This window comes from Rhinolophus sinicus, chromosome 13, assembly GCF_057876585.1.
Source record: "Rhinolophus sinicus isolate RSI-liver-muscle chromosome 13, RSI-T2T, whole genome shotgun sequence".
NCBI lineage: Eukaryota > Metazoa > Chordata > Mammalia > Chiroptera > Rhinolophidae > Rhinolophus > Rhinolophus sinicus.
The window spans coordinates 11,831,962-11,859,096 of NC_142513.1; the positions used below are offsets into that span (position 1 = coordinate 11,831,962).

The 27,135-nt window shown below is 52.4% G+C and overlaps 1 protein-coding gene across 4 annotated transcripts in view; it reads left to right on the forward strand.

Annotated features, from left to right (window-relative positions):
- The window catches only part of CDH22 (cadherin 22), a 123,549-nt gene that overhangs the window by 90,172 nt on the left and 6,242 nt on the right, over positions 1–27,135 (forward strand). For all 4 annotated transcript variants that reach the window (XM_074317219.2, XM_074317217.2, XM_074317218.2 and 1 more), the window contains 4 exons: positions 1,616–1,869; positions 11,075–11,211; positions 22,840–22,961; positions 23,079–23,196. In XM_074317219.2, the coding sequence (XP_074173320.1) occupies positions 1,616–1,869; positions 11,075–11,211; positions 22,840–22,961; positions 23,079–23,196 (631 nt within the window). The remainder of the gene's footprint in view (positions 1–1,615; positions 1,870–11,074; positions 11,212–22,839; positions 22,962–23,078; positions 23,197–27,135) is intronic.

Here is a 27,135-nt window from a genome sequence, read left to right on the forward strand (position 1 = left end):
TCTTGCAGAGCAGAGTAGGGATGTGGGCCCAGGCAGCCTGGGTCCAGAATCCACCCTTATAAGCATTATGTGGTTTTCAATCTTCTGATCTCCATTTGTCCTCACTGTAAGATGAGCCCATTTCACAGATGGGGAATTGGAGGCCCAGAGGGGAGCAACATCACAGAACAGCAGAATCTGGCTCCATGCCCAACCTTGGGACACCAGCACAGCACTTGCTCTCACCCCCAGTGCTACCCCCTCCTCCCTCTCCTGCTGGGGGGGAGCCCTCCTGCTGGCTCCAGCACTGGCGCCTGAGGTGTCTCTGTGGAGTCAGCACTGGCTCAGGGAGTAGAGCCCCGCCTGATTGATGACCTGGCTCCAGAACCCATCGCTCACTCCCAGGCTAGGCCACAGCCTGCCTCCCTGCATCCTGATTTCCCAGGCAACAGGACCGAGGAAGGAGGTGGCCCTTTTTTACTGCTGGAGAAGGTGGGCGTGGGAGGCTCTGAGAGAAAGGGACGGTCCCTTCCTCTCGCAGGGCAGGTCTCTAGGAAGATCATGCTTTCCTTCAGATAGCTCCCCTTCCACACAACTGAGGGGCCTGCAACCCCACCATTGCAATTCCTCTTTGCTCTAAAGCAGGGGTGTCCAAACTTTTTTCAATGTTTTTCACCGAGGGCCTTATGCGGTAAAATACACAAACAGCCAGGCCGCTCACTCGAGGTGAAGTACGTATTGCCTCACCTGGTGTATTTAAGTAAACTAAATATATTTTGGGAATTTGCTGCGGGCCAATTAACAATGGATCATGGGCCGCAGTTGGCCCGTGGGCCGCAGTTTGGACACCCCTGCTCTAAAGCATTGTCTTTAGAAAGCCATAGCCAACGTGCAGCCGTGGGGCTCATTCATCAGATGGTCACCCATTAACACTCCCTGATGAGAAGCAAGGCTCAGCATGGGTTTAGCCAGATCTCCAGGAAAGCTCTAAGGCTTATCAGACTCAACTGGCATTAGCTGCTGCCACTTATGTTGCATTTAATCCTCCCAACTGAGGCCCAGAGAGGCTAAATAGATTGCCCAAGGACGCACAGCTGGTCAGCAGCAGAGCCAGTGCCCTTTCCTCTTGTGGGATTAAGGGCCAGGACTTGGGAGCCACACTGCCTGGGTTTGAATCCTGCCTCTGCCACTGACTACCTGCTAAGTGACCTTGGGCAAGCCACAGGGCCCATCAATTTCCTGGTGTGTAAAATGAGATAATACTACAAGCCTCTTGGGGGTGTTGAAAATTAGGTAAGTTCACATATTTAAAGCATTGGCACATAGTAAGCGCTTTGTAAATTAATAAATTAATGAAATGCCCCAACATACTGTGCTGGGTGGCGAAAAGCAGGATGTCAGTATCAGTTACCCCTGAGAGGCTCTATGTCCCTAGGCAAGAGTGTCGCCCTAAGGACCTCATTGTCTCCACCTGTAACTAGAGAGGGTTGGTCTGAGTCTCTTCCCTGTGCCCCTGCGGAGTCTGCGACCTTGGGCCAGCCCCGCCCTGTGTGAGCTCACCTCCCCCCCTGACTTGGGGTCTGGCAGTATCCCAGCAGACCCCAGCCCGCTCACCAGCCCTCTGCTCCCTCCCCAGAGCCTAGACTTCGAGTCCCAGCCGGTGCACACCGTTGTCCTGGAGGCCCTCAACAAGTTCCTGGACCCCCGCTTCGCTGACCTGGGCACGTTCCGCGACCAGGCGATCGTGCGCGTGGCCGTGACCGACGTGGATGAGCCCCCCGAGTTCCGGCCGCCCTCTGGCCTCCTGGAGGTGCAGGAGGACGCGCAGGTGGGCTCCCTGGTCGGCGTGGTGACTGCGCGGGACCCCGACGCCGCCAACCGGCCCGTCCGGTGAGACCCCCGCCCGGGGCCGACGCCTGCTGCCTGCTACCCCGCCACGGTCCTGCGCACAGACTGCGGGGAGAGGGGGAGGGAGGCTGGCGGAGAGGAAAGGAAAAGACAGGCTGGGGGGAGGCGGTAGAGACATGGTCACAGGACACAGCTGGGGTTTTGAGACAAAGGAACCAGCTGTGAGAACAGTCACGGAGAGACCAGGGACTCAGGTCAAGGAGGGAGAACCAAGTGTGACTGACACAGCAGAGGGAACCAGGCGCAGCCTGGGTCCTCCTCTCTCTGCCCACACGGCGCTTTCGGGGACCCTCAGCTGCTCCATCCATATGCCTCTGACCCCCATTCCACAGCCTTGCCCCCCTCTCGCTCTCAGCAGCTTCCCTGGATCGCCACTAGGCACCTCAAACTCATGGCGTTCAGACATCAGCTCCTGGTCAAACCACCAAAACAACACTCCACTCCATCCTTCCAGTTGTTTTGTCAAACATGTGGGAGATAGCCTCGACTCCTGTCCTCTCACCTCCCTCCAAGCCTTCAGCAAATCCTGTCATCTCCACTTTAACAGTGTATCCAGAATCTGACCCCTTCTCACCCCTCCGCTGCCACCCCCTGGGCCAGGCCACCGCTTTCTCTTGCCTGGATTACTGCAGCTTCCCGCTATCTGGTCTCCCTGCTTCTGTCCTTGCCCCCCCTTAATGGAGAATGGGCATAGGAGCCAGACTGATCCTTCCCAAATGTAAACCAGAGCGTGGCTCTCTGCTCCAAAGGCACCTCTCTGGCTCAGAATAAAAGAACAAGGCCTCACAATGACCCCGAGGCCCTGGGTGATGTGTCCTCACTGAAACCTCTCACACCTCACCCCGCACTATCCTCCTTCCCCTGGTTCCCTCTGCTCGGTCATGCTGACCTCCTCGCGGCTCCACAAATGAACCAAGCTCCCCCTACCTCGGGGCCTTTACAACTGCTAATCCCTCTGCCTAGAATGTTCTCCCCTTAGTATGGCCACAATTAGTCCTCTTCCTCCGGGTCCTTGTTCACAAGTCACCTTCTCAGTGAGGCCGCCCCTGACCACTCTTTCTAAAATGTCCACCCCACCCCCACTCTCCATATCCTCTTCCTCCTTATCCTGGGTCCTCATTAGCCTTCATCACAACCGAACATACTGCCTCCTTTCTGCTCACTGTCTCTCCCACGAAAAGATAAGCTCCGCGAGGGTAAGGATTTATGTCTATGTGTTCACCACTGTCCCCTGAGGGCCTGGCCCAATGCCCACCACGTGGTGGACACTCACTGACTGTGTGATGAGTGAATGAAATGTAAAAACAGAACGATCGGGAAAAGAGACAGAGAGAGAGACTCACAGAGGTGTGGAGAGACCAACAATGAGAGGCACAGATCAGAGAAAGAGGAGAGCTGGTGGAAAGAGGACAAGAGTAACTAAGAGAGACAAAGGGACCTACCTGGCAATGTAGAAACAGAGAGGAGGCTTGGAGAGAAAGTCAGAAAGAGAAAGAAGTAGAAACAGACACAGGGAGAGCGAGAGGCAGAGCAGGGGGGAGGGGTGTGGTAGCACTGTTGGTGTCCCTGGAAGGATTTAGGGGCTGTGGAGGTTGGGGAGCCCCTGATTGTGGCCCTGGTTGGAAGAAGGTCAGATAGAAGAGAAAGGAAAACGGGTTGTAGGACAAACTGATCCAGAGAAGGAGGGCTGGGGTGGGAGGAATGGCTATTGTTGGACAGATGGGAAAGAGTTTCTGGAGGCCCCGCTCCCGCCCTACAACCCCTGTACTAGTCAGTGAGTGATCTCTGAGCCAACTATGTGCCCAGCTCTGTGCCGAGCATTGGAGGGAGTGGAAGGGAAGTTAGTTTGAGGATCTCTGCAGTACATGATTCCAGTGGGTAACATTCCCATCCTCATCCGTGTGAATGGCTCTCTTGAACTTGTGCAGTGCACAGCCTGTGCAACCTTGTGTGGCAGCCCTAGGTAATGACACAAAGATGCCATTCTGCCTGGGCTCCCAGACTGGGAGATAACCTCAGGGGTCTGGAAAGACTTCCTAGAAGAGGCAGGAATTAAACTGAGCTGGGTACCTGGGTCTGGTCAGGTGTAAATATGAGGGGAAGGGCATTCCGGGCAGAGGAACAGTTTGTGCAGACGTATGGAGGCAGAGGAGGGGTAGACGTGGAGAAGAGCAGACTGTGATAGCTGCAGTGGACTAAGGAGATGAGGCAGCAAAAGCGAAGTCTGCCGGTCCTCAAGGGCAGGCTGAGGGGCTCAGGCTCTTCCAGAGGTCCAGATGTCTGGGCGCCTCCACCCTTCTCACTGCCCAAACCACCCTGCCTCTGTACTCCCCCACCACCCTTCCACAGGGATGTCTGTATAGTCTTTCAGCCTCCCCCTCCCTCTCAGCCTCTGGCCTACCCCAGACTTCTCCAGGGGGGGCATTATCACCCATGTTTGTCAGGGGACTGAGACTCAGCGAGGGAGGAGGCTTCCCCCGGCTTTCACAGGGAATGAACCAGGAGTAGGAGCCAACTCCTTGCCTCCCAGGTCAGGGGTCCTGTCTGCCTGCACCCCTCCTCTCAAATGTCGCTCTCCACACCCCTCTCAGTCTCCCTCCTCCCTCCTTTCCCTTCCCTTCCCTCCTGCTTTTATCTGCAGGAAAGGGCCAACTTTGAAACCTGCTTCTCACCTTCTTTCATCTCTCCTTGCAGCCCCTTCCCTGGGGCTCCTCAGATGTGGAGGCGGTGAAGAGCTTGAGACAGGGCCAATTTAACACCACAAACATTTACCCAACTCCTCCTCCATGCCAGGCCCTGAGCCAGGCCTGGGGACTCCGGAGAGATGACTCAGCCAAGGGCAGAGCTGGGGACGAATGCCCAGTCTGTAGGGACAGACATGGAAAGGGAGGGCCAGTGAAGGGCTGAAAGAGAGGGGGTCCTCACAGGCCATATGTGCTGCCCAGGGCTTGGCTTCTATCCCAGCTCTAAGGGTCATGGGCTCAGTCAACACCTACACATTGAGGCATGTCCAGCACCATTCCAGGCAAGCAGAAATAGCGGTGACAATACTCTGTCCCTGCCCGCATGGATGCTGCCTTATCCTGGGGGGAGCCAGTCAACAAGTGGTTAAGGTTGTTGACAGAAGGCAACAGATGATTAAATGGGATCATTGCTTGTAAGAGCTATGGAAGAAAATAAACAGGGCAGTAGGATAAGGAAGCATTGGGGCCACAGGGGGCTGCTTTGGGTTAAGTGGTCAAGGAGTTGACAAAGGAGCTGAGATCAGGATGATAAAGAGAGAGCCAGCCTCGTAAAGATGTGGGGCAGCATATTCCAAGTAGAGGGAATAATAAACGCAGAGGTCCTGAGGCAGGAACAGACTTGGTGTGTTCCTGGAACGGAAGTGGTATTCTGGGAGGTTTGGCCTAGCACAGTAGGTACCTGGGAAATATGGAAATGCGGATACATAGCGTGATTTATCTGAGTCCCTGCACTGGGGAAAGTGAAAGGTGCCTCACACTATTGCATTTGTGCCTCAGGAGCTATTTTAGTCATTTTACAGAAGAAGAAACTGAGGGTCAGAGAGGAGAAGTGACTCGCCCAATGTCACTCAGCTTGAAAGGGAAAGAAATGGGCTTTTAACCCATGATGGTTTGCTTCTTGAATCCAGCCTTCTGCCATTTCCCCTGTATTTGTTACTCTCTGTGGTTAGTGCAGTTCCCAAATTGTGCTGTGCCCTCCCCTGTGCATGAGTCAGACAGGGGCCCACCAGAATGAATCCGGTGACAAATCTAAGTCTGAGTGGCCTTGGGCTGAGGCAGGGGCTTGAGGACTAAGGAGCTCCAAGGAGGGGAGTGAGCGCAGGCTTCTCGCAGGTGGCCCTGAGCAAGAACAAAAAGGATAAAGATGGAATGGAAAAGGGTGCTCTGGGGTGGAGTGACGGTGAGCGCCGGGTGGCAGGAATAGAATCATGGAGCCAGGAGGTTACGTGCAAGAGCAGGGCAATCAGCTGAATGAGCTCACCTGAGAGGGTTTGGGAGATGACAGAGGGGACAGGCTGTGAGGGACCTTGAATGTCAGGTGAAGGAGTAGGACTTTATCCTTAGGCAGGAGAAAGCCTTCGAAGGCTTTCCAGGGAGGGAGGATGGGCTCATTTCTGGAATAGACAGCCTTGCAGATAGCCTGGCCATTTATCAGCCCAGCCATCGTCCTACCAGCCCCAGCCCCTTGGGAGTCTCCTTTGAACATCGAAAAACAGGAAAGCCCGCAAATATTTCATTTCCTCCCAGCACGCCACAGTAGGTGCAGCAGAAAATGCATGGGCTTTGGAAGCAGAGGAGACCTGGGTTTGAATCCCAGCTCAGTTGTAGAATTGTGGGGAAATCACTGCACCCACTCCAAGCCTCAGTTTTCCCATCTCTAAAACGGGCATCCTGATAGCACCTGACTGATTCGTTTATTCAAAAAATAGGTATTGAATGTCTACTATGTACCAGATTCTGTGCTCAGTGCTCCCGAGGTTGGAGGGAGGATTATGTGTTTGGACATTACCATTTTTCTTCGTGGTCGGGACACCCATTTCTCCCCTTCATTCTGCAACCGGTACTAACCACGTACAGATTTCCAGGCATCATGTGTGGGCTTTGAGTGTGTGCCCTTTCAGTGTGTGCCTTCCACTGGGGGTGGGGGTAAGAGGGAAAGAGTCATAGAAATGGTGGAGTGAGTAGAGAGGAATCACGTGATTGGGGGACCAATCTTTTTGTATCTGAAGAGTCCTCTCCACTAGTAGCTCAGGTAGGGTCTGCCTCATTCAACCTGCTGTGTGTATATGTACATGAGCCCAGACACAGAAGCCTGTACACCCATGAGCCTGCAGCTTTCGTGTTTATTATGCCCGTGTGCGCTCTATATGCACGTATATATGTGCATTTAGAGAAAACTACACGCACACCCAAGCCAGGAAGCAGTGCCCTCCCCATTCTCCCACCTTAACCCGGGCAACAGCAGCGTTTTGTGTTTATAGCATGTGGGAGCCGGCAGGTGTACCTGGCTGGCCCTTAGGAGGGTATCTTTAGACCTGGGGCTCTGGACAGATGTGGGCTGGGAACGTGGCTCTGCCACTCACCAGCTCGTTTGACCCAGGACTCGGCACCTGGCTTCTTCTGAGCCTAAGTTTCCTCCTCTGTAAAATGGCGGGGGGGATGATGACAGTACCTGGGAGGATTTAAGGAGCTCGTGCAGGTAAAGCCCTTACAAAGGCCTGGCATGAAGTCCTGCTCAGCAAAGAAAAATCAGAGCTACTCCGTACAACCTGTGGCAGGTGTCCAGTACTGTTATGTGTTTTATTAGTAGTCACTTGTCTAATCTCACAAACACCCTGTGAGATGGGTATTATTATCTATTTTTATTGTCATCATCATCTCCATTTTTAAGAGGAGGAAACTGAAGAAAAGAGAGTCAGTGACTTGCCCACAGTCACGTAGTTAGGTTTCAAACCTACTGGGAAGATGGGCACAGATCCACAATCCTGACCGCCATACTCAGGCCTGCCTTGCACGTGCGTGCGTGCACACGCACAGGCATACATGCACACACACGCATACTCACTGACACATATTCACATTCTCTCACTGCACGCTCTACCCACTCCTTCCTGGCCTCCAGGTCCTGGCCAGCCACATAAGAAGCAGGATGGTGAGATCTGAGCAGAACCTCCTAGACCCAAAGCTGCCTCCTGTCCTTCTCAGACCACTGGCAATACTCCAGCAACCACACATGGTGCCTCCCAGCCCCAGGCACGCAGACCACACACGGGATTGGAGAGACTCCTATGTAACCCCTTGCCAGACATTTCTGAATAATAATTAGAATAACAATAGTTCTCACTCACAGAGAAATTTTCCTGGAACTCAGCGAGGCACCTTATCCCCCAGCTGGGCATTTAATCCTCCAACTACTTGCAAAGTAGGATTATCATCTCTATTTTGCTGAAAATTAGGCTCAAAGATGGAAGTGACAGTCTGGGGTCAACCTGGACCTGGATCCAGACCCAGGGCTGAGCAGCTGCCTCTTGTGCCTTTGTTCTTCCAACTGCAAAGCAGTAGCTCACACACACAGACACACACACATCACTCACGTATTCAAGTCTCTCTCTCTCTCACACACACACATACACACTTACTTTCCACCCACAACACAGACCAGACATACAACTCATGCACCTACACGTGAGGCACACAGCCTCCCCCCGCCCCCGCCTCCCACATTTGCCAGGCCACACTCCTTGCCACATGCCATGCCCATCCCACTCCTCCCTCCCACTCACTCGCTGGCTCCCTGAGCTGGAACAAAACCACCTGGGCTCAGCCAGCCACACTGACCTGCAGCCCCAAGTCTTTAGCTGAGTAATGGTGGCCTCCCACCCCTTGGCCTTGGGAACAGTGCCTCCACTTAGATTCTAGTCCCCCTTCCCCTCTGGGAGGAAACAAAAGAGAAAAACTAGGAAGAGGAGGAAAGGAGGAGGGAGGAGAAGAGAGGAGAAAGGTCTGAACAGAAAGGGGAGGAAAAGCAAGAAGGAGGTAGTCTGCATCCTCCCGCAAGCCCTGCCTCACACCCAGCCCTGACCCAACCCTCAGAAGCCCCAGGCTGTGTCATCACCCTGACCCTCTCCTAGACTCTGTTCTCCTGCCCGTAAATTCAGGAGGAGCTCTCCATGGCTCCTTCCAGCTGAGCTGACACTCAAGAGTCTGGTTCTACCTCCTTTGGACCCAAACATCTGACAGGGCCAGGCTGGGGGTAAAGGGGACCTGAGACTCCATTCAATGCAGCTTTGAATGGGTCAACAGCTAGAAAGACCTTTGGGTATAGAGTCCCAAATTTGGGTACAAATTCCAATTCTGTGACAGTCCCTGTGCAACCTTGGGCAGGGTCATCACTAGCCCATAGGGTACTTTTGCATAAATAAAAAAAAGCCCCCCTTTGAGAAGATACTTTCTGCACAAGATTACATGGCTTGGCAAGTAGAACACTGGCTGGACTTCACCCCCCCTTTCCCCCTTCAGCCTGGTACCTTTGTGCAGGACAAACCTGCATCACCATACTCGGCAGTCCTAACCTCGGCAGGTTTCCTCTCTCAGCCTCAGTGTGCTTATCTGCAAAATGGGGAGATCACATCATCCTCACAGGATGCCATGCCATGAGAGACCTCATCTGTCTTGTTTGCCCCTTTATCCCCAGGGCCTCGCACAGAGCAGCACAGAGAAGGCACTCAATGTCTAGGCATAAAGGAATAAATGGAGGGATGGCTAGAGGAAAAGCAAGCTACAAACTGTTAAGTGCTGCACAATGGCTGTGATTATCACCTTGGGTCTGAACCTTCCACACATTATCACCCAGGTCAGGAGGACCCAGACTACTCAGGAGCAAGGAGGAGGTAGACTTAGCAGCTTAGGGATGGGGAAGAGCATTAGTGGGGACTCGGGACTGGCTATAATGCCCACTACAGCCATATGCACAGCCCTTTGCAGTTTGCCACGAGCCTTCCCCTCCACTATGGCAGTAAATATGAAAAGAATAAGGGCTGTCACCTATGCCCAGATCCATGAATCACCTCCTCTAACACACACCAGTGGGAGGTGAGTATAAATCACCCCCTTTTCCAGATAAGCACAGAGGCCAAGTAGGTCCAGTGACTTGTCCAAGGTCACACAGGTAGAATAAGTACCCTGTTTCCCCAAAAATAAGACCTAGCCGGACAATCAGCTTTAATGCATCTTTTGGAGCAAAAATTAATATAAGACCCGGTATTATATCATATTATATTATATAAGACCTGGTCTTATAGTAAAATAAGACCGGTTCTTATATTAATTTTTGCTCCAAAAGATGCGTTAGAGCTGATTGTCTGGCTAGGTCTTACTTTTGGGGAAACACCGTAGCAGTGGATTCAAATCCAGCTCTGACAACTCTCAGACCTGTGCAGTCCCACTGGGTGGCATTATCCCCATTCAACCGATGAGGAAACTGAGGTTCAGAGAAGTTTGGTAAGGCAGCCAAAGCCCCACTGAAGGGTCACGGTAGGGCTTTGGGCCCTCAGCAGGGGTGTTTCTGTTGTCCTTGCCTCCCTGGGCCTCAGTTTTCCACTCTGGAAGTAGGTGAAACGGCCCCTTTCCTCCTGCCTTTGGGAGGAGCAGGTGCCTCGGACGGAGCCCCGCCCACTAAGCTGCTTTGTCCTGCAGCACAAAGAGTCCTTGCTTGGCATTCGAAGCCTTTGTGGGCTGTGCAGCCTGGCGGCACCCCCGCCCACGTTATCAGCGCCGGGAAGCAGCGGCCAGCGCTGGCGGGGGCCTCTCTGGGCTGCCGCCGGAGACATGTGTTGGACACGGGCCTTTCAGGCCTAGAGCCGCCACACAAAGGCCGGGGAAGAAGGCGGAACAAAGGGCTTTTTCACGCAGCAGCTGAAAAGCCGCAGATTAGCTCGCTCGTGCTGCACAGGCGGGGAGGGGCCAGCAGCCTTCCCCCCCAGACCCCTTCCATACAGCATCACTCCGCCCATTTCTCTGGCCTGGGGCCTCCATGTCCAGGCGGCTAGAGAGAGCCTCATAACTCCAGAGCCAACCCCCTCTCTCCTGCTCAAAATTCCCCTTAGCCTCCCCTCCCCCCAGTCCGTCAAACCCCTGAATTCTGTGCCCTGGTGTTCTGATGCCTAACTCTCCCCACTTCCCAGTTCTACCCATCTTGCGCCATTTGCTATTTCCTGAATAATTCTTACCTGCCTGCCTTTGCACCTTCTGTTCCCCCTGCCCCATGCCAGCCCTGCCCCCTTCTCAAGTCCAATTCTAGGGTCATCTCTTATGGAAAGATAAGAATCGAATATCCAGCAAGTGCTAGCTCTGTGCCAGGGATTCTGCCCATTTCCAGCCCTCACAACAACTGTGGGGTGCAAATTGTTAGCCCGGTTACTCAACTGAGGAAACTGAGGCTCAGAAACTTTGAGCGCTGCGAGTGGTCCCACGGCAGGTACCCAGTGTAGCTGAGATGCAAACCCAGATCACCTTTCCCTGTTCTCTGTTGGAAACGGTTTCTCTGCTCCTGTGTCACCCAGGCAGTTGGTCCCTCTTTTGGGGTGAGTTAGGGTGGGGGGGTATGGGAGGGGGCTCCGCCTGGTCCAGGACCCCTTCAATCCGCCGCACTCTGCGTCCCACAGGTACGCCATCGACCGCGACTCAGATTTGGACCAGGTCTTTGACATCGATGCGGACACGGGCGCTATCGTGACCGGCAAGGGACTAGACCGTGAGACAGCCGGCTGGCACAACATCACGGTGCTGGCCATGGAGGCCGGTAAGCGGAGGGGAGGAGCAAACATGGGGGCGGGGTAAAGGCTTAGGGGCAGGGCTGAGGCGGGGAAGAAACTGGGCAAAGCTGGTGGCGTCGGAGGAGGCAAAAGCGAATGGGCAATAATAGGGATGCTGGAAGGATCTCTCCCCCCCCCCCCCCAGTCAAGTGGGCAGGGCCAGACTTGAGGCTGGTTTTCTTTCCTCAGCATTTGTTAATCACCCACTACATACCAAGCCCTGTTGTAGAGGCTGGGGAATACAGCCCTAGAACAAGACAGAAAAGCTCCTGTGTTCTTTGGGAGGAGCTAGACCTGTCAACACACTGGGAGAAAGGGCGTACATCAGATGTCAGGAGACGTGAAGCGCTAATAAGAAACAGGGGAAGAAGAACGCAGGGAGAGGGTATGGGGATGGAAAGTGTGTTGTTTCTCTTAGGAGAAGGCCTCTCTGAGGAGACATTTCAACAGAGACCTCAGTCAAGTAAGGGAGTCATGCCCACAGCTGAGGGAAGCGTGTTCCAAGAAGAGGGAAGCGCCAGTGCGAAGGCTCTGCGGTGGTAGTTTGCCTAGCCTGTCAGGAGGCCAGTGTGTTGGAGAGGGCAGAGCGGTCAGTCATTGCAGGGTCTTTGGGCTTTCCTCCAAATGATGTGGGAGGTGCTGGGGGCGTTGAGCAGAGCGGGGATCTTACCTGACAGGATACCTCTGGCTGCTGCATTGAAAGTAGAAAGTAGAGGCGATAGTGCCAGGAAGGGAAGATGGTGGCCTAGCCCATGGAGGAGGTGAGAAGTGGTTGGCTTTGGGAGACAGGATGAAGAGAGAGCCCACAGGACCTGCTGATGAGATGACATGGATGTAATATATGGAGAGGGATCAAGGATGATTCCAACGTGCTTGGCCTGAGTTTCTGGAAGAGTGTGTGTGTGTGTGTGTGTGCGCGCGCGTGCGTGCGCGCATGTTTCACAGGCACACTTTAGTGCAGCTAGGGAGACGTGTGAGAAAGAGAAAGCAGGGAGGCCTGAGACATTGGGTCTAGAGAAATAAGGCTGCAGAGGTAAGGAACTAAGAGCATGGGGATCCACGGAGCACCAGGAGAGGAAACAGTGCAGCTCCAGGCCTCTCCCATAGGCTGCCTGAACGTGCTGGCCTCGCCCTGGCAGCTCTCAAGGTCTCGGAAGGCAGCAGAGCCACCAGTAGGCAATCATGAGGCTCGGAGCCTCAGGCACGTGCCATTCAAACTCCCCTCTGCACACCTGGGCCCCCAAGCTCCTCCTGCCCCTGTGAACCCTCCTGCCAGCCTTCCTCCTCCTCTTCCTGCTGGCGCCCTCCCACTTTGCTGTCCCCACCAGCTCATTCCAGGGCTGGGGCCGAGGAAGTCCCTAGGCTGAAGTTCCCTTCGTCTCTTTCAACTTCAGTTTAAAAGAAAATACAAAGCTGGCTCAAACCTCAGTGCTGGCTGCTCCCAAGCCTTTGAATCCACTCCGCCGCCAACCACATGAAAGGAAGATAACAAAGGTGGCTGGAGAGGAAGTGTCGGCTGGACTGAGGGGACGAGAGCTCCCCCTCCCTGCCCCCCGGAATCTGCTCCCTGCACAGCCAAGGGGACTGGCCTGGCTGCTGGGCAGAGATGCCTCCTCTCCCTCACCACATATACAGCTCCACTCCCCCAGCCTGTCCCACTGTCTGACCTCCCAGCACAAGCGTGCCCTCCTTTGGGTTTAGCATTGTGCTTCTACCCAGTGAGTCTCTTTCAGAAAGCAGCTAGAGTAGCAGACAAAGTCTGCAATGCTGCCATTTCACCGGAGGAAGAATGTGGGGGACATTTTACGCTGTTTACTTAATGCACATGCTAGGCTAGTCACTTTCTAGAACATGCTTGTATTGAATCGTGATCAGTAACAGATCAGCACCCATTTTACTGATGGGAAAATTGAGGCTCTGAGAGTTAGGAGACTTGCCCCAGCATGTGCAGCGGCAGAACTGGGATTTGGACCATGTCTGCCAGGTTCCCACCACAGCATTGCTGTGCGGACTCGTTTTTCTAGGTGCTTTCTGAACCCCACCCCCATTCCACCCAGCAGTCCCCAACATCTGACTGTGGAGAAGGAGAAGACTGGTCTCTGAGCTAGAGACCCTCCCTCTCTGAGCCTCACTCCACAACTTTTGCCCAACCCGCACCGGGATATTAATCAATGGGAAAAATGAATGGTTGCCACTTCCCAGTGCTGGTGGGAGGATTAAGTAGGATAATTCAGAGAAAGAATTTAACCTAGTACTTAATACATGCCCAGTTCGTGGTATCTATTGATCTTAACACTGTGCACTTGACTTAAGCACCGAGTCTGTGTCAGGCACTTTCCAGTGACGTGCTCATTGAATCTTCCCACCTAAGAGGTCGATTCTGCTGTTATCCCCTTGTGTGGATGAGGAAACTGAGACTCAGGGGAGGGGGAGTCATTTATCCAAACGCCCAGCCCCAGCCTGTCTGACTCCAGAGCCCAGCTCTCCCTCAGATGCCCCTCAAGTCTTAATTCCTTGGTGCCAGGCATGAAGCCAGGAAGTGTCACCAATAATCAACCCGCTTCAGCTTCTCATTATCTCCAAGGGACAAGGACAAAGTCATTATCCCCACTTTGCAGATGAGGAAACAGAGGTTCAGGGAGGAAGACCCATGGCCCCAAGGTCACAGAGCAAGTCCGTGTGGGGCCAGGGCTCCACCCCAGACCTCCCACCTCCCTGCAGCCAGCCTGGGCTCCAAGTGCAAGGACAATGGATCTGCCCGCCTGTGCCCTGGGGCTGAAGCATCCACTTGGCTTCCTCAGAAGCAGGGGTTGCTCACAGGGTCATTGCTGGCCCTGCCCGCTCCGCGTCTAACCAACATAAGGTGACAAGAATCAGAGGGGAAATATTTATACACAGCAGTGGAGCCTGGAGAGCACCTTGGAGAGCGCTGCACTCAGCCGGGAGCCGCCTCCTGTCAGGCTGGATTACCGCAAGACTCCCCAGCCACTTAGTATGCCAGCTCCCCTCTGCCGAACTTCTGAGTCATCCATTTTGCCCACGCAGACGCTCCTTCCCTGACATTATCTTTAACGTTTTGTAATCATGAAATATTAATGACCGATATTGAATTTAAAGTACAATTTGTGTCTGAATCCTTCAGTGGAAAGGGCAGTTGTAAAGGGACAGTCTTCAAAGAGACAGGGGGGGACTTGGAAAGTCAGCACTGGGATAGATGATGCCAGGGGCTGCATCCAGCTCCCTCTTCCAGGGTGGTCAGGCTCTACGCTGGTCTGGAGGGGTGGGATCCAGCGGCCCAGGACAGTCAAGAATTAACCAGATTAGCTAGAAGCTGCTCCATCTGGGTCACCCAGGCCAAGTGACATCTTACAACACCCTGATTTTTCCTTCAGACTCCAGAGCATGCTTTATGATTTCTATATGCACTTGTGGGAGTTGTTCATCTCTCTCTTCCTGAATGAAGGGCTAAAGGGGCTTGCCCACCAGTTAGGACAGAGGGTGGCCTGATGGAGAGCAGCTGGTTCTAGCTGCATGGTTGCCAGCTGTGTGATTGGGACAAGTCGCTCCCCTCTGGTTGCCTTCATTTCCTCATCTATAGAATGATGTTGGATCACTGTAAGGATATAACCATTAATAATAGCAGTTTCTCTTTATTTGACGCTTACAATAAGCCAGACATCATGCCGATTGCTTTCTATCATGCTGAGTGCTTTATATAAAACATCTCATGTCGTGTACATTAGAAATCATGCACGTAAGGTGCTTAGCATGGTTACTGACACACAGTAGGTGCTATTCATAGCCAGAGAAAGAATCTGAAGGGAGAGGGAATGTTGGAGATGATGGACTCCAGCCTCCCTCTGCCTCCCTCCCATTTCATAGCTGGGGAGACAGAGTCTAAGGAAGGGAAGCCACTTTTCCAAATCCGACAATGAGGTAGATTTCTGACTCCGACTTCAGTGCTCCTTAGGACAACAGAGGGGGATCTGAGGAGGCTGGAGGTAGGAGCAGAAAAGGGGTGAGGGGGTGCAGTGGGGTTTGGGTGGCAAAGAGTGCTCAGTTTCTTCCAGGGTCACTCCCCCATGTCTACCGTCAGCCAGTGTTTTCTGAGGGCCCCTGTCACTCACCTGGCTCATGTTGGGCACTGGGATCTGATAGTACAAGGCCACTGACCTTGGGAGCTCAGGGTGGGCAGGGGAGTGACGCAGCAACAGTGAGTGGAAGTAAGTGGGTGGTGGGCGCTGGGAGGGGCTGGGAGGGACTTGCCCAGCCAGAGGGGCAGGTTTCCCAGAGGAGGGGACCTCTGAGTTGGGTCTTGAAGCTAAGGAAACCTTTGAAAGGGGGTTTGGGTGCTCCCAGCAGAGAGACCAGTGTGTGCAAAGGCCTGGAGGCTTGGACAGTCCACTGCCCACTCCGAGGACAGAGAGGCAGGCTTATGTCCAGACGCTGGGGCTGGAAGATGGCTGGAGCTGGCAAGAGGTGAGCGTGCAGAAACTCACTGGACATTCCGTGAGGAGCCAGACGTCTCCTAGAGATGACAGGGAGCCAGCGTAGGTCTTTGAGCAGAAGAGTGACATGGTCAGATGTGTGGTCCCCAATATTCCCTCGAGTTGACAGGGGAGGGTAAACAGGAGGGGAACAGCCTGGAGCAGGAGAACAGATGGGACGCTGTCAGGAAGAGCCAGGCTTGGATGTGTGCTGGGGGTACCACGGTAGGGCTAGGACAGGAAGAGGAAGTGCCAGAGAGGCTGAGTGTGGCGAAGAGGTTTGGCACAGCCCTGCCTGGGAGGGGCTGCTTTGGGAGGCAGGGAGCTCCCTGTCACCAGAGGTGTGTAAATCAGACCTGGGCTCCTCTTGACTGGGTAACTCCGGGGATCCTGTGCCACCTCAAACGCCTAACAGATGCCGAAGGAATAAAGATTTTGTGATGTCGGTGGAGCCTCCATAGGACAGCCCCGAAAATCAGGACCAGCTCAGCCCTAGAGAGGAAAACCTTTCCCACACCTCCTGATTCCAGGCCCCCGCTTCACGCAGAAGTCCTCTCCCGCCCTTTAGAGGACGAAATTCTCCCCAACAAGGTCAAAGCCTCCAATCTCCATGTGGAAGCCAAACAGATCATCGAAGTCCCCAAGAGACACAGAGAAGGGTGCCGAACCTCCCACTCCCACTGGAGGTGAGCGGGGGCATGCAAGGAGTCCACCCCTGACAACCCTGACACCCCCTCCCCTGGCGCACCCCCACCTGTTCACTCAGCCCCCCTCATCGTCCTGTCTTGGCTAGCTGGTAATTGGGGTGATCAATCTTCCTGCCCAGCTGGCCAGCTCTAATCAGAGCCTGGTGTTTGGATGCAATTTAATTCCCTTGGGAGGAGGAGGGGCTGAGGAGATGGTGCAGAAGAGGGTCCAGCCTCTGCTCCTGCCCCCACCACAGCACGTGTGTGGGAAGGAGGTTCCTTCCAGCTGCCCCTTCCCTCCCTCTCCCCACTTCTCACTCTCCTTCCCACTCTCACTCTCACAACCTCAGGTCTCTCTTTCTGTCTGAGCTTCTCTCTTTTTCTGTGACAGCCAAGAAGAACTTGCAAGTCCCACTGCATTTGTTTTACTGATGAGAAGACCTTGGTCTAGAGAGAGAGGCAGGGAGAGGGTCACACAGCTTGTCGGCTTCCTAGATGGAGAGATCCTGGAGAGGGTGCAACCCCCACAGAATTAGTCCAGCGTAGTCAGGGTGCCATAGACAATGGAATCCATTTATTTGACAATCTTTACTAAGCTCCCATTATGTGTCACACGCATGGGTGCTAGGGATACGGCAGTAAACAAAATGGACCAAAATTCTGCTTACTTTCTCGTCGGGGAGAGGGACGAGAACCAGTTAAGCAAGTAAAAGCATAAGGGATGCTGGGTAAGTGCTGTGGAGAGACATAAAACAGAGAAGAGAGTATCTGGTGGGGTGGCAAGGGGCAAAATTAAATAAAGTCATCAGGGGAGGTTTCTCTGAGAAGACATCTGGGCAAAGAACTGAAGGAGGAAACGGAGCAAACTTGGAGCCGAGCTAAAGGGCGAGAAGGCTGAGGCACAAGGCCAGGGAGGAGGTGACCGGAAGATCCCATGGGGTCTTGCGGGCATGCAGAACTTGGATTTATACTCAGATTACCCAGGACTGAGGTAGTCAAGGAAAGCTTCCAGGAGGAGGCAGGGACATTTGTTTGGGACCTGGAAGGCAACTAGGATTCTGACAGCGAAAGATGGTAAGAAAGTCAATACCATCTGGTGGTTGGAAACTCCCCCTTTGGAACCAGACCCAGGTTCAAGTTCTGGCTCCATTGATTATTCCCTATGAGACCTTGGGCAAGTTCTTTTCCTCTCTGAGCTGGTTTTCTCATCAGTAAAACTGCAATAATACTAGTTCCCATCTCCCACAATTGTTGACCCAATGAAATGGGGCAGCACAGACCCTGGCCCATGGCAGGTGCTCAGTGTGTATTTGCTGGTGCTTTTCTGGGAAGGAACACATTCCTAGGAGTGCTCCAACAGAGTCACCAGGCCAGGTCCCATCTCCCCTTCCCTTCCCAGGGGCCCCCGACCCTCCAAGCCCAGTTTGGTTCCGGTGAGTCACCGCCAGGGGCTGGTGTCTTCCTTGGAAGGAATCCAGACTCGTTATCCACACCTCCTCCCACCACAGGGCCTTTGAACATATTCTTCCCACTTGCTGAGGCATACTCCCTCCCCTCCCCTTCATCTGATTGGTTTAACAATGAGATTCACAATTCCTACTTTACTTCCTAGTTCAATCTCAGCCTATAGATCACCTGCTCCAGGGGAAAACGTCCCTGTACCCGACCAGGGTCAGAACCCCAGCTCCAGGCTCTCACAGCTTCTGAACTTCCACCTCTCCATTCTTATCACAGTGGAGTAATGTCTGTCCCTGCCACTAGCCTGAGAGACCATGTCGCTCTTGTTCACCGTGTGTCCTTAATACAAAGGAAGTGTTCAATCCATAATTGTCAGCAGAAACCAGAAGTCTCAGCTCCCTGTTGCTTGGTCCAACCCCCCATCCATTATACATAAGAGACTCTGGGGCCCAAAGAAGGTAAGAGACCCGCCCACACTGCACAGCCATCCTCCTGTTCCAAGTATGGCCTCTTCCTGAGGCACCCACTGAACTGCCCAGGCCCCTTGGCCCATCAGCACCCCAACCCCCCAGGGCATCACCTGCCACCTCCCAGATGAATGAATGGTGAGCCAGCTCAGGGAAGAAGCACCAGGCCGAAGCAGGTTTAATTTTAATTTAGGAATCCGTGAAGGCTGCAGGCCTGCTCAGCTCTGGGCTGTCAATCAGCCTTCCTCAAGGCTGCATCAATTAGTTTAAAAATATTGAATGTAATTTTGCCTGACACAACATATTGCAGCTACTGCAAAATATAATTTATTTTAGAAGAAGAAATAATTAAACTAATTTGCATGTCAGTCAGCTGAACTGAGATGCCAAGAGAAAGAGTGGGACCCATGGGGGATCCGGCCTCTGGAGAGGGCACCTGCTGCTGGGTGTGGGTGAGGTCAGCGTGTGCCTGGGTCTGAGCAGTACTTGCCGCTGGATGGACACTTATCCAGGCAGCTGGAGGGCCCACTGGCCTTGTATGTAGACCAAGCACTAGACTTGGAGTCAGGAAACCAAGGACCCAGCCCAGCTCTACCCCTGACTGGCCTGCGGCTTTGGGAAAAGTTTTACCTCTCTCTGGGCCTCAGTTTCTTCATCTACAAATGGGTTTAATAAGACCTCCTTTATAGGTTGTTTTGAGGATCAAATGTGGTCATACAAGGTAAGACAATTAAGTTCGCAAACTCATCCTAGGAAAAAGTGCTACATAGCTCATGGCTGAATATCACTACGTTCACCTTCCAAGTCCTCCCCTTGGGAAGCTATGCACTTATACCAGCATCTAGTCCACCCTTCAAAGCAATTTTGGAACTCTTTTTCTGGAATGGCCATCAGAGCTCTTGTCATACTACCCTTGATGTCCTGAATGTCATCAAAATGTCTTCCTTTCAATATTTCCTTTACCTTCGGGTAAAGAAATAAGTCACTGGGGGCCAGATCAGGTGAGTAGGGAGGATGTTCCAATACAGTTATTTGTTTACTGACTAAAAACTCCCTCACAGACAGTGCATGTGAGCTGGTGCATTGTCGTGATGCAAGAGCCACGAATTGTTGGCGAAAAGTTCAGGTCGTCTAACTTTTTCATGCAGCCTTTTCAGCACTTCCAGGTGGTAAACTTGGTTAACTGTTTGTCCAGTTTGTACAAATTCATAATGATTAATCCCTCTGATATCAAAAGAGGTTAGCAACATCGTTGCCACAAGTTCGTGAACTTAATTGTCAGACCTCATAGAGAAGAAAGTTTGTTATAAATTGGAAAGTCTTACACAGCGGTGAAGATTAATTACTGGATGAATTCCTTGTTTTATACCAGAAGCATTTAAAGTGGTAACCATATGAATTATTATCATCAATTCTTACGAATGATGCTAACGCTGAGCACGAGGGGGTGTGGAGGAAGTCAATCAGAGGTAAGACGTCAGGTTGGACTCCACCACCTGCCAGTCACCCAGGGCAGCGGTTGGCCACCCTTACTACATGTTAGATTCCTGGAGCTGTTTAAAAACCATCAATGACCAAGCCTTGGGCATTGGTGTGTTTTAAAGGCTTTCCAGGTGATTCGAATGTGCAGCCAGGCTGGGAACTACTGTGACATCAAGGGCACTGGATCCTGACTTGGGGCTGGCCCACAAGCTCTGGGGCTTCCCGGCCAGTCCCTGGGATAAGCTTTGCAGGTAGCAACTTTGGCAAGGTAAAGGCTCACCTCTTCAGTGGCCCACCTCTTAGAGCTGAGACTCATGCCAAAGGCTCCAGGGCTCTGTCACATTTTAAAAGTAGGTAGGACAACCACAAAATGGTAATTATGTGAGGGGAAGGATGTGCTAACTAACCTACTACTGTGGTAACCGTTTCACAATATACACATGGTACACCTTAAACTAGCACCATGTTATGTGTCAATTACATCTCAATAAAGCTGAAATTTTTTTAAAAAAAGAGGAAGTAGGAGGGGCCCAGCAGGACCCAAAGAAATGGTGCTATAATGGGAGTCTCACCAGCAGGGGACCCAGCCCTCCAGCAGGAAGGCTTTGTCCTGCTCGGAGGCCTTCCTTCTGCATGGCCCACAGGGCCCACAGGACCCTGTCTATCCCTCCAGCCCCTGCACCGTCCCCACAGCAAGGGAGGGTACCCAGGAAGGGCACTGAGGCTTTGGCCACCTCCCCCTACCCTCCCTCTGACTCAGCGGGGAGAGAGGTGCCTGTTCCTGGCGACAGACGGCTCTCTGTTTAAGTTCTCCAGCAACATGCTCTTAAAAATAACAGCTCACCCGGCATTCCCAGTCACGACTCCCATTTCTCACCCTCAGAAAAGCCCCCTCTAATCGCTGAAGCAGCCGATCTGGGTGAGCTGAGAAGATAAGGTGCCCCTGGCTAAGAGGAGCTCCAGAGAAGGGTCAGAGTCTGAGTTAATTAAAGGCATGTGCGTGCACGCACACACACACACACACACACCCTTTCCCAGACACCCCAGGAGGTAGCTACACCTGCCTCCCACTGTCCATTTCTATCAACACACGAGCAGCTGTAGTCAGCATTCAGTGGACCCTGAGTTCAGAGGAAGAGGCAGCCACCCAGCCCCACTCCCCTCAAATCTCACAGGGTCCCTGGTTGCCTGGAAGCGTCCATGTTACCCCCAAAATAGCTCCCTATCAGACATCCAGAGACCCAGCCATCGACTCAGTCCTTGGAAGGGGTAGTTTCCTCTCCCTGGGGGTGTCCTTGAACCTGCTGGCAGGTAGAGTATGTGAGTCATGAGCTCACGGCTAAGGCAGCTGAGGACAGGACACCAATGACCACTCAGAGGTCTGGGCGGTACAGCTTGAGACAGCCAACATTTGGGGTGCTGCTCAGAGAGGACAGGCTGGGATGAGGTATCCCAACATCCTAGTCACTTGATGTCCCTGCTGAACAGCGCCTTCAAGGGTATTTGTTTATTCAACAAATCCTTATGTAGCACTTGCTGTGTGTTGTATACCGTTTTCTAGGGCTTTACACGTATTAACTCAATCTGTTCTCTTAACCATTATTAGTAATCCCATTTTACTGGTGAGAAAACTGAGGCACAGAGAAGATAATTGAGTTGGCATGGATCCCACTAAGTGAGAGCTGGGGTCAGAACCACTTGGCTGCGGAGTTCTTGCTCTTAATCACAATGCTGTATTCATCTTCCAGGTGTGGAAACTAATATCAGAGAGGGACCCACCATCAAACACTGGGTCCAGGACAGAGCCATGCCTGGGATTCAAGTCTTTCCATTTAAATCCTTCCAGGCTTCATTCATCCATGCAACAAGTATATCAGAACCTACTCTGTGCCATATCCCACTAGGCTGGGGACCCAGGGAGTAATACGACAGAGACCTTGACCTCAAAGACATCACAGTTGGAGGAGTGGGGACTTCATGGTTTTGAGGACCTGGGCCAAGACCCACCTACAGTGGACTTGTCTTGCCCTCTCAGGATCGGCTCTTGAAAGAGCAGAAGTTTAGGAGTTCAGTTGCCAGCGGATCAAGTCGTGAAACTTGCCCATGTTTTAGTTTCTCTCCTGCAATATGGGGACATGAATTGTACCAAACCACAGGATTTCTAGAAGGATGCCTGAAATAATAAGTGTGGATTCTCCAGGTGCATTCTGTGTACTCTAGGATGCTAGGATAAGCTGGCAGCGGTGATGATAGTGGCGTTGGAGATGGGAGTGGGGGTGATGCTGTGATGGTCACAGGGGTGATGGTGGTGGGGGTCATGGCACAGGTGGTAATGGTGGTGCTGTGAAGGGTGGTGATAGTGATGGCCTCCGTGTTTGTGACTATGGTAGAGATGATTAAGGTGGTGCTAGTGGATAGGGTGGTGGTGGTAGTAATTCTAATGGTGATGGTAGTCAGGATGGCATTGGTGATCGTGGTGGTGGTGAGGAAGGTGACGGTAGTACTGATAGTTATAGTGGCAGAGCTGGCCATGACACTACTAATGGTGGGAATGGTAGTAGTCATGGTGATGGTGATGGTGACAGTAGTCATGGTGATGGTGATGGTGACAGTCGTTGTGGTGATGGTGACAGCAGTCGTGATGGTGATGGTGACAGTAGTCATGGTGATGGTGATGGTGACAGTAGTCATGGTGATGGTGATGGTGTGGGGATGGCGATTGGTGGTATTGGTGATTATGGTGGTGAAGGTTGTGGTGATGACGCCAGTGGTGCTAAGGCTAATGTCAGTGGTGGTGATGGTGACAGTGACAGTAATGGTGATGGCTACGGTGATAATCTAATGGTGGTGATGGTGACAGTGATGATAACCCGTTTATGCCAGATGTCCTCAGTCCTGGTCCTCGTACCATTGACCAACCCACACATCTCTCAGTGTGACCCCACTGCCTGACCTTATCCAGCAGCACGTGGGGCAGGGAGGTTGTCTAGGTCTCACACTTGATGCCTCTCACCCAACTCCTGTGCTCATTACAGACAATCATGCCCAGCTCTCCCGGGCATCCCTAAGGATCCGAATCCTGGATGTGAACGACAATCCCCCCGAGCTGGCCACACCCTACGAGGCAGCTGTGTGTGAGGACGCAAAGCCAGGCCAGGTACCACTGAGGGGCTGGGGATTTCGGGTTGCTGCCATGACTGGCCAGGGCACCCTCTACCCACGGCCAAAGTGGGCTTGGCCTCACATCAGCCCCTGCCCCGTCCTCACCCTTCAGCTCATCCAGACCATCAGCGTGGTGGACAGAGACGAGCCCCAGGGTGGGCACCGCTTCTATTTCCGCCTGGTACCGGAAGCTCCCAGCAACCCTCATTTCTCTCTGCTCGACATCCAAGGTGAGTTACTTCTGAACCCCCAAATCCTAGCGTGTACAGAGGGAGGGGCCTAATCTCTCTGCCTTCATCCCACATCATAGGTGGAATGAGGCACCCAGAGGGCCAGTGTTGAGTCCAAGATCACACAGAAAGTCCGGGCCAAGCTGGATTATTATCCAGCCTGCTGGCCAAACCCTGAAGAACAAGCAGGGGGTGGCTTGGCAGAGTGGAGAGGGGGCATCTCAAGCATAGAGAATGATAGATGGAAAGATACAGACAGGCAATCCATGAGGAGTGGGTGGGTCAGAGTTCAGGGCAGAAAGAGCCCCTGGTCTAACTGAAGGTTGAAATAAGCCGCATGCACACACTGCCACGCTTCAGTTTAAAAAGCACTTTACCCCCACTCACATTGCTCTTTGCATCCTGATGGCCACCCTCCCCCCATTTTTCAGGTGATGAAACTGAGACTCTAAGAGGATAAGGGACCCGCCCAGGGTCCTATAGGGAGTCAGTGGTGAGGCTGGGATTCAAACCCATACCTGTCTCAGGTCCATTGTGCTTCCCGCATTAGGTCACTCACACAGCCAGCCTGAACTGATTCTATTGTGAGACATGCCCCAGCAAATTCCCCAAGAACTTGATGTTTGAAACTTTGAGGAATAGACTGGGAGAGGGGGTGGTCAATAGACCAGGAGTGAGGGACCTGGGTTCCACACTCAGTTGGTGGCTCTCTACGTAACTCTGGCAAGGTCTGCACCTCTGTAAGCCCCAGTTTCATCCTCTGTAAAATGGGGCTGAAAACCTCAGGCGGCTACGTGGCCCCAGTGAGATGAGGGTTACTGAGGTACATTGTTAGTACCTAGAAACTGTCATTTCCTTCATTCAGCAATTATTTATGGAGCAGTTATTGAAACACAGGGCCCATATGTCAGCACAGTGGCAAACGAGACAAAATCCCTGCCCTCTGGAGTTTACATTCTAGTAAGGGGAGTTAGAAATGAAACAAATAACTAATATGTTGGGGGTGGTATGTGGCTGACGGATGGGGGAGAGGAATGATGCAATAATTATAAGAGTCTGGACTTTATTTTATTTAGCGCTGGACCCTGGGGGCCTAGCGCAGTGCCTGGCGCACAGTAGGTGTTCGCTAAAATGTGTTAAACAAAACAAGAGAAAATAAAGCAAAGTAAGAGTAGAAGCTATTTTCAATAAGGTGGTCTGGGAAGGTCACCTGAAGGAATCAATAGTGCGTAGGGACGTAAAGGAAATGAGGGAGTGAGACGTGCAGATAACTGGACAAAGAATGATCCAGGTGGACAAAACAGCAAGTGCAAAGTCCCTGAGGGGGGAGCAGGAGACCTGCGGGGTTGGAGGGAGTGAGTGACAGAACTAGAGGAAGAAGTAGTCAGCAGCGCTCTGGGGACCAGACCATGTTGGTTCCTTCTGACCGTGGAACAGGTCTGGGATCACTCAGTAGACCTTTACACCCCTTCCCTCCAACGGAAGAGACCTCAGCGGCCTCTGAAGCCAGACCCATCTGTATTTCCAGGAGTCATATGAAAACTATTCAACACCTATTGCAGTGCAGATAACCAATCAGAAAGGACGCTGGCCATAAAGAACCAGGAGCAGGACCCCAAAGCCCTGCTATGCCAGGCTTTAACCCCTTAGTGGCTTAATTGTGTCAAAGTGGTGGGGCGAGGTGACTGGGGAAAGCCTGAAGCATCAGGGAAGGACCTGGGGGACTCAGAGTCATAGCTATTTAAGCCATTTTTGGAAGTATTTTAATATTTTAACAATCAGGACCAGCTGCCCTGCCTGCTCATTATCCCAGTGGCATCCCCCAGAAGACAAAGATAGCCCTGACCTGTCCTTACCAAACTAATACGTCTTTCCAACCCAAGGGGGCTGAGGTTCTGCCCCAAATGCCTCTCTTTGACCAGGGGCCACCAAAGATCACATCCAGTGGGGACCCCCTGGTACGAGCCCTGGGAGCAAGGGTGGCAGCCACGCACTGAGGTCGGCACAGCCATGACGTCTCCTCCGGTACCCCAGCCCCTTCCCGCAGTGTGCCAAGCCCCCTCCTCCTCAGTGTATAAATATCCTGGGTGACAAACGGCTACACCAACCCATCTGTTTCTTTGTACAAATTTGTAGCCAGTTTAGAAACTTGATTTATAAATATTGCTTTTGCAGCCGGGGATTGACACTGATCTATGTCAGGCCAGATGGATGGATGCAGTGCTGGGCGCAGATCCCACCTAGGAGGTTGGGGCAGGGGTCTGGGGTGGCCAGTGGCTTCCCCAACTGAAGCCAGCCACTGCCCAGGATGGCAGCTCAGGGCTTCAGGATGATGCCCAGGGTTTCCCTCTTATGGGGTAAAGGACCGGCAGGGACCAGAGCTCTCAAAACATATGGCTCCACGGCCAGAGACAGCAACCCTGGGAAACAAACATTCCTCTCCTCTCCTCTGCTCTTGTTTGGGAATTTGAGGCTGAGCCAGAAAAGCCAGGCACTCATTTTTCAAATCTGTCTAACTCTCTGTGCCTCCACTACCCCTATTATGTCACACCTAAAACACACAATAGCTTCCTAACCGGTCTTCCACAGCCGTTCTTGTGTTTTCGTTAGATGCTCTTGCCTAGAATATAGACTCAGCAAGGGCAGGGACATGTCTGTCTTATTCATTACTGTAATCCTCAGGGGCTAGAATTGTCCTGACATGTAGAGAGAGCTCGATTAGTATCTGTTGTTAAATGAATGAATATGTCACTCGGTCATCTCTTTGCTTAAAACCCATCATTCGGCGGCTTCCCATTGCTTTTAAGAAAATAATCCAAATTCCTTACCATGGCCTCTCAGACTTTCCATTATGAGCCCCTGCTTCCCCCTCCAGCCTCTTGACTCACTTTAGCCATCACCCTCATCCCTCCAGCCACAAAGAATTGCTTTGGGTTCCTTAGGTGTGGTATGTTTCTTCCAAGCTCAGGGCCTTTGCATAGGCTGTTCCCTCTCCTTAAACTCATCATTTAGGGCTCAGCAATAATATCACTTCTTCCAAGAAGGTCTTCCTGACCTTCCAGACTGGGTCAGGTCCTCTGTTAGGTGCTCTTCTTATACTTTTCCTTCTTAGCACTCACCAGGGTTTGTAATTGTAGACTGAATCGTGGGTCTATTTGATTAACATTTGTCTCTCATATTAGAATATAAACTCAGATCTAGGACTATATTGGTTTAGCTCTCCATTGTTTCCTCCCAGTGACTAGCATGGTGCCTGGCACATAATAGTTGCTCAGTAAAGATTTATTGGATGGATGGATGGATGGATGGATGGATGGATGGATGGATGGATGGGTAGAGGATGGATGGATGATTTGATGGGTACATGGAAAATGTAGCTGTGCCAACAATTCACTGGATAAATTCAGACAAGTCACTTCTCTCTGAGCCTCAACTTCCACATGTGTAAAATGGGGATAATGTCACAAGTCTTGGTTGTGAAAATTAAATATTACTATGTATGTAAAGTATCCACACAGTCCTTGCTGCATAGAAAGCATGCAGTACATGCCAAAGGTGTCCCACACCAGTCTCTCGTTCCCCCATCTTAGTCTTGAGCCTCCTTTCTTCCCCAGGGAAAGACAGATGTTTTCACAGCTGGGATGGACTCAACCTTTGACAGGAAGGCTAGAGTTCAAGCCAGAGCTTGAAGAACTGACCCAGGACCACCAGTTACCCCAAAAGTTGTGGTTCCTTCAAGTGTCATTCTTCAAGTCTGGCCCTGTGACAGGGAAGAGACAGGCACACGCTAACGTACTGCAACGTGACAAGTGCTGCGACACAAGTGTGCATGGCACCTGCGTAGTGAGAGCAGGGAGAGAGGAGCCATAAATCCTTTCTTCCCAGGGAAGCGGAGAAAAGAGGCCACAGAAAGGAGGTGACATTTAGCTGGAGCATGAC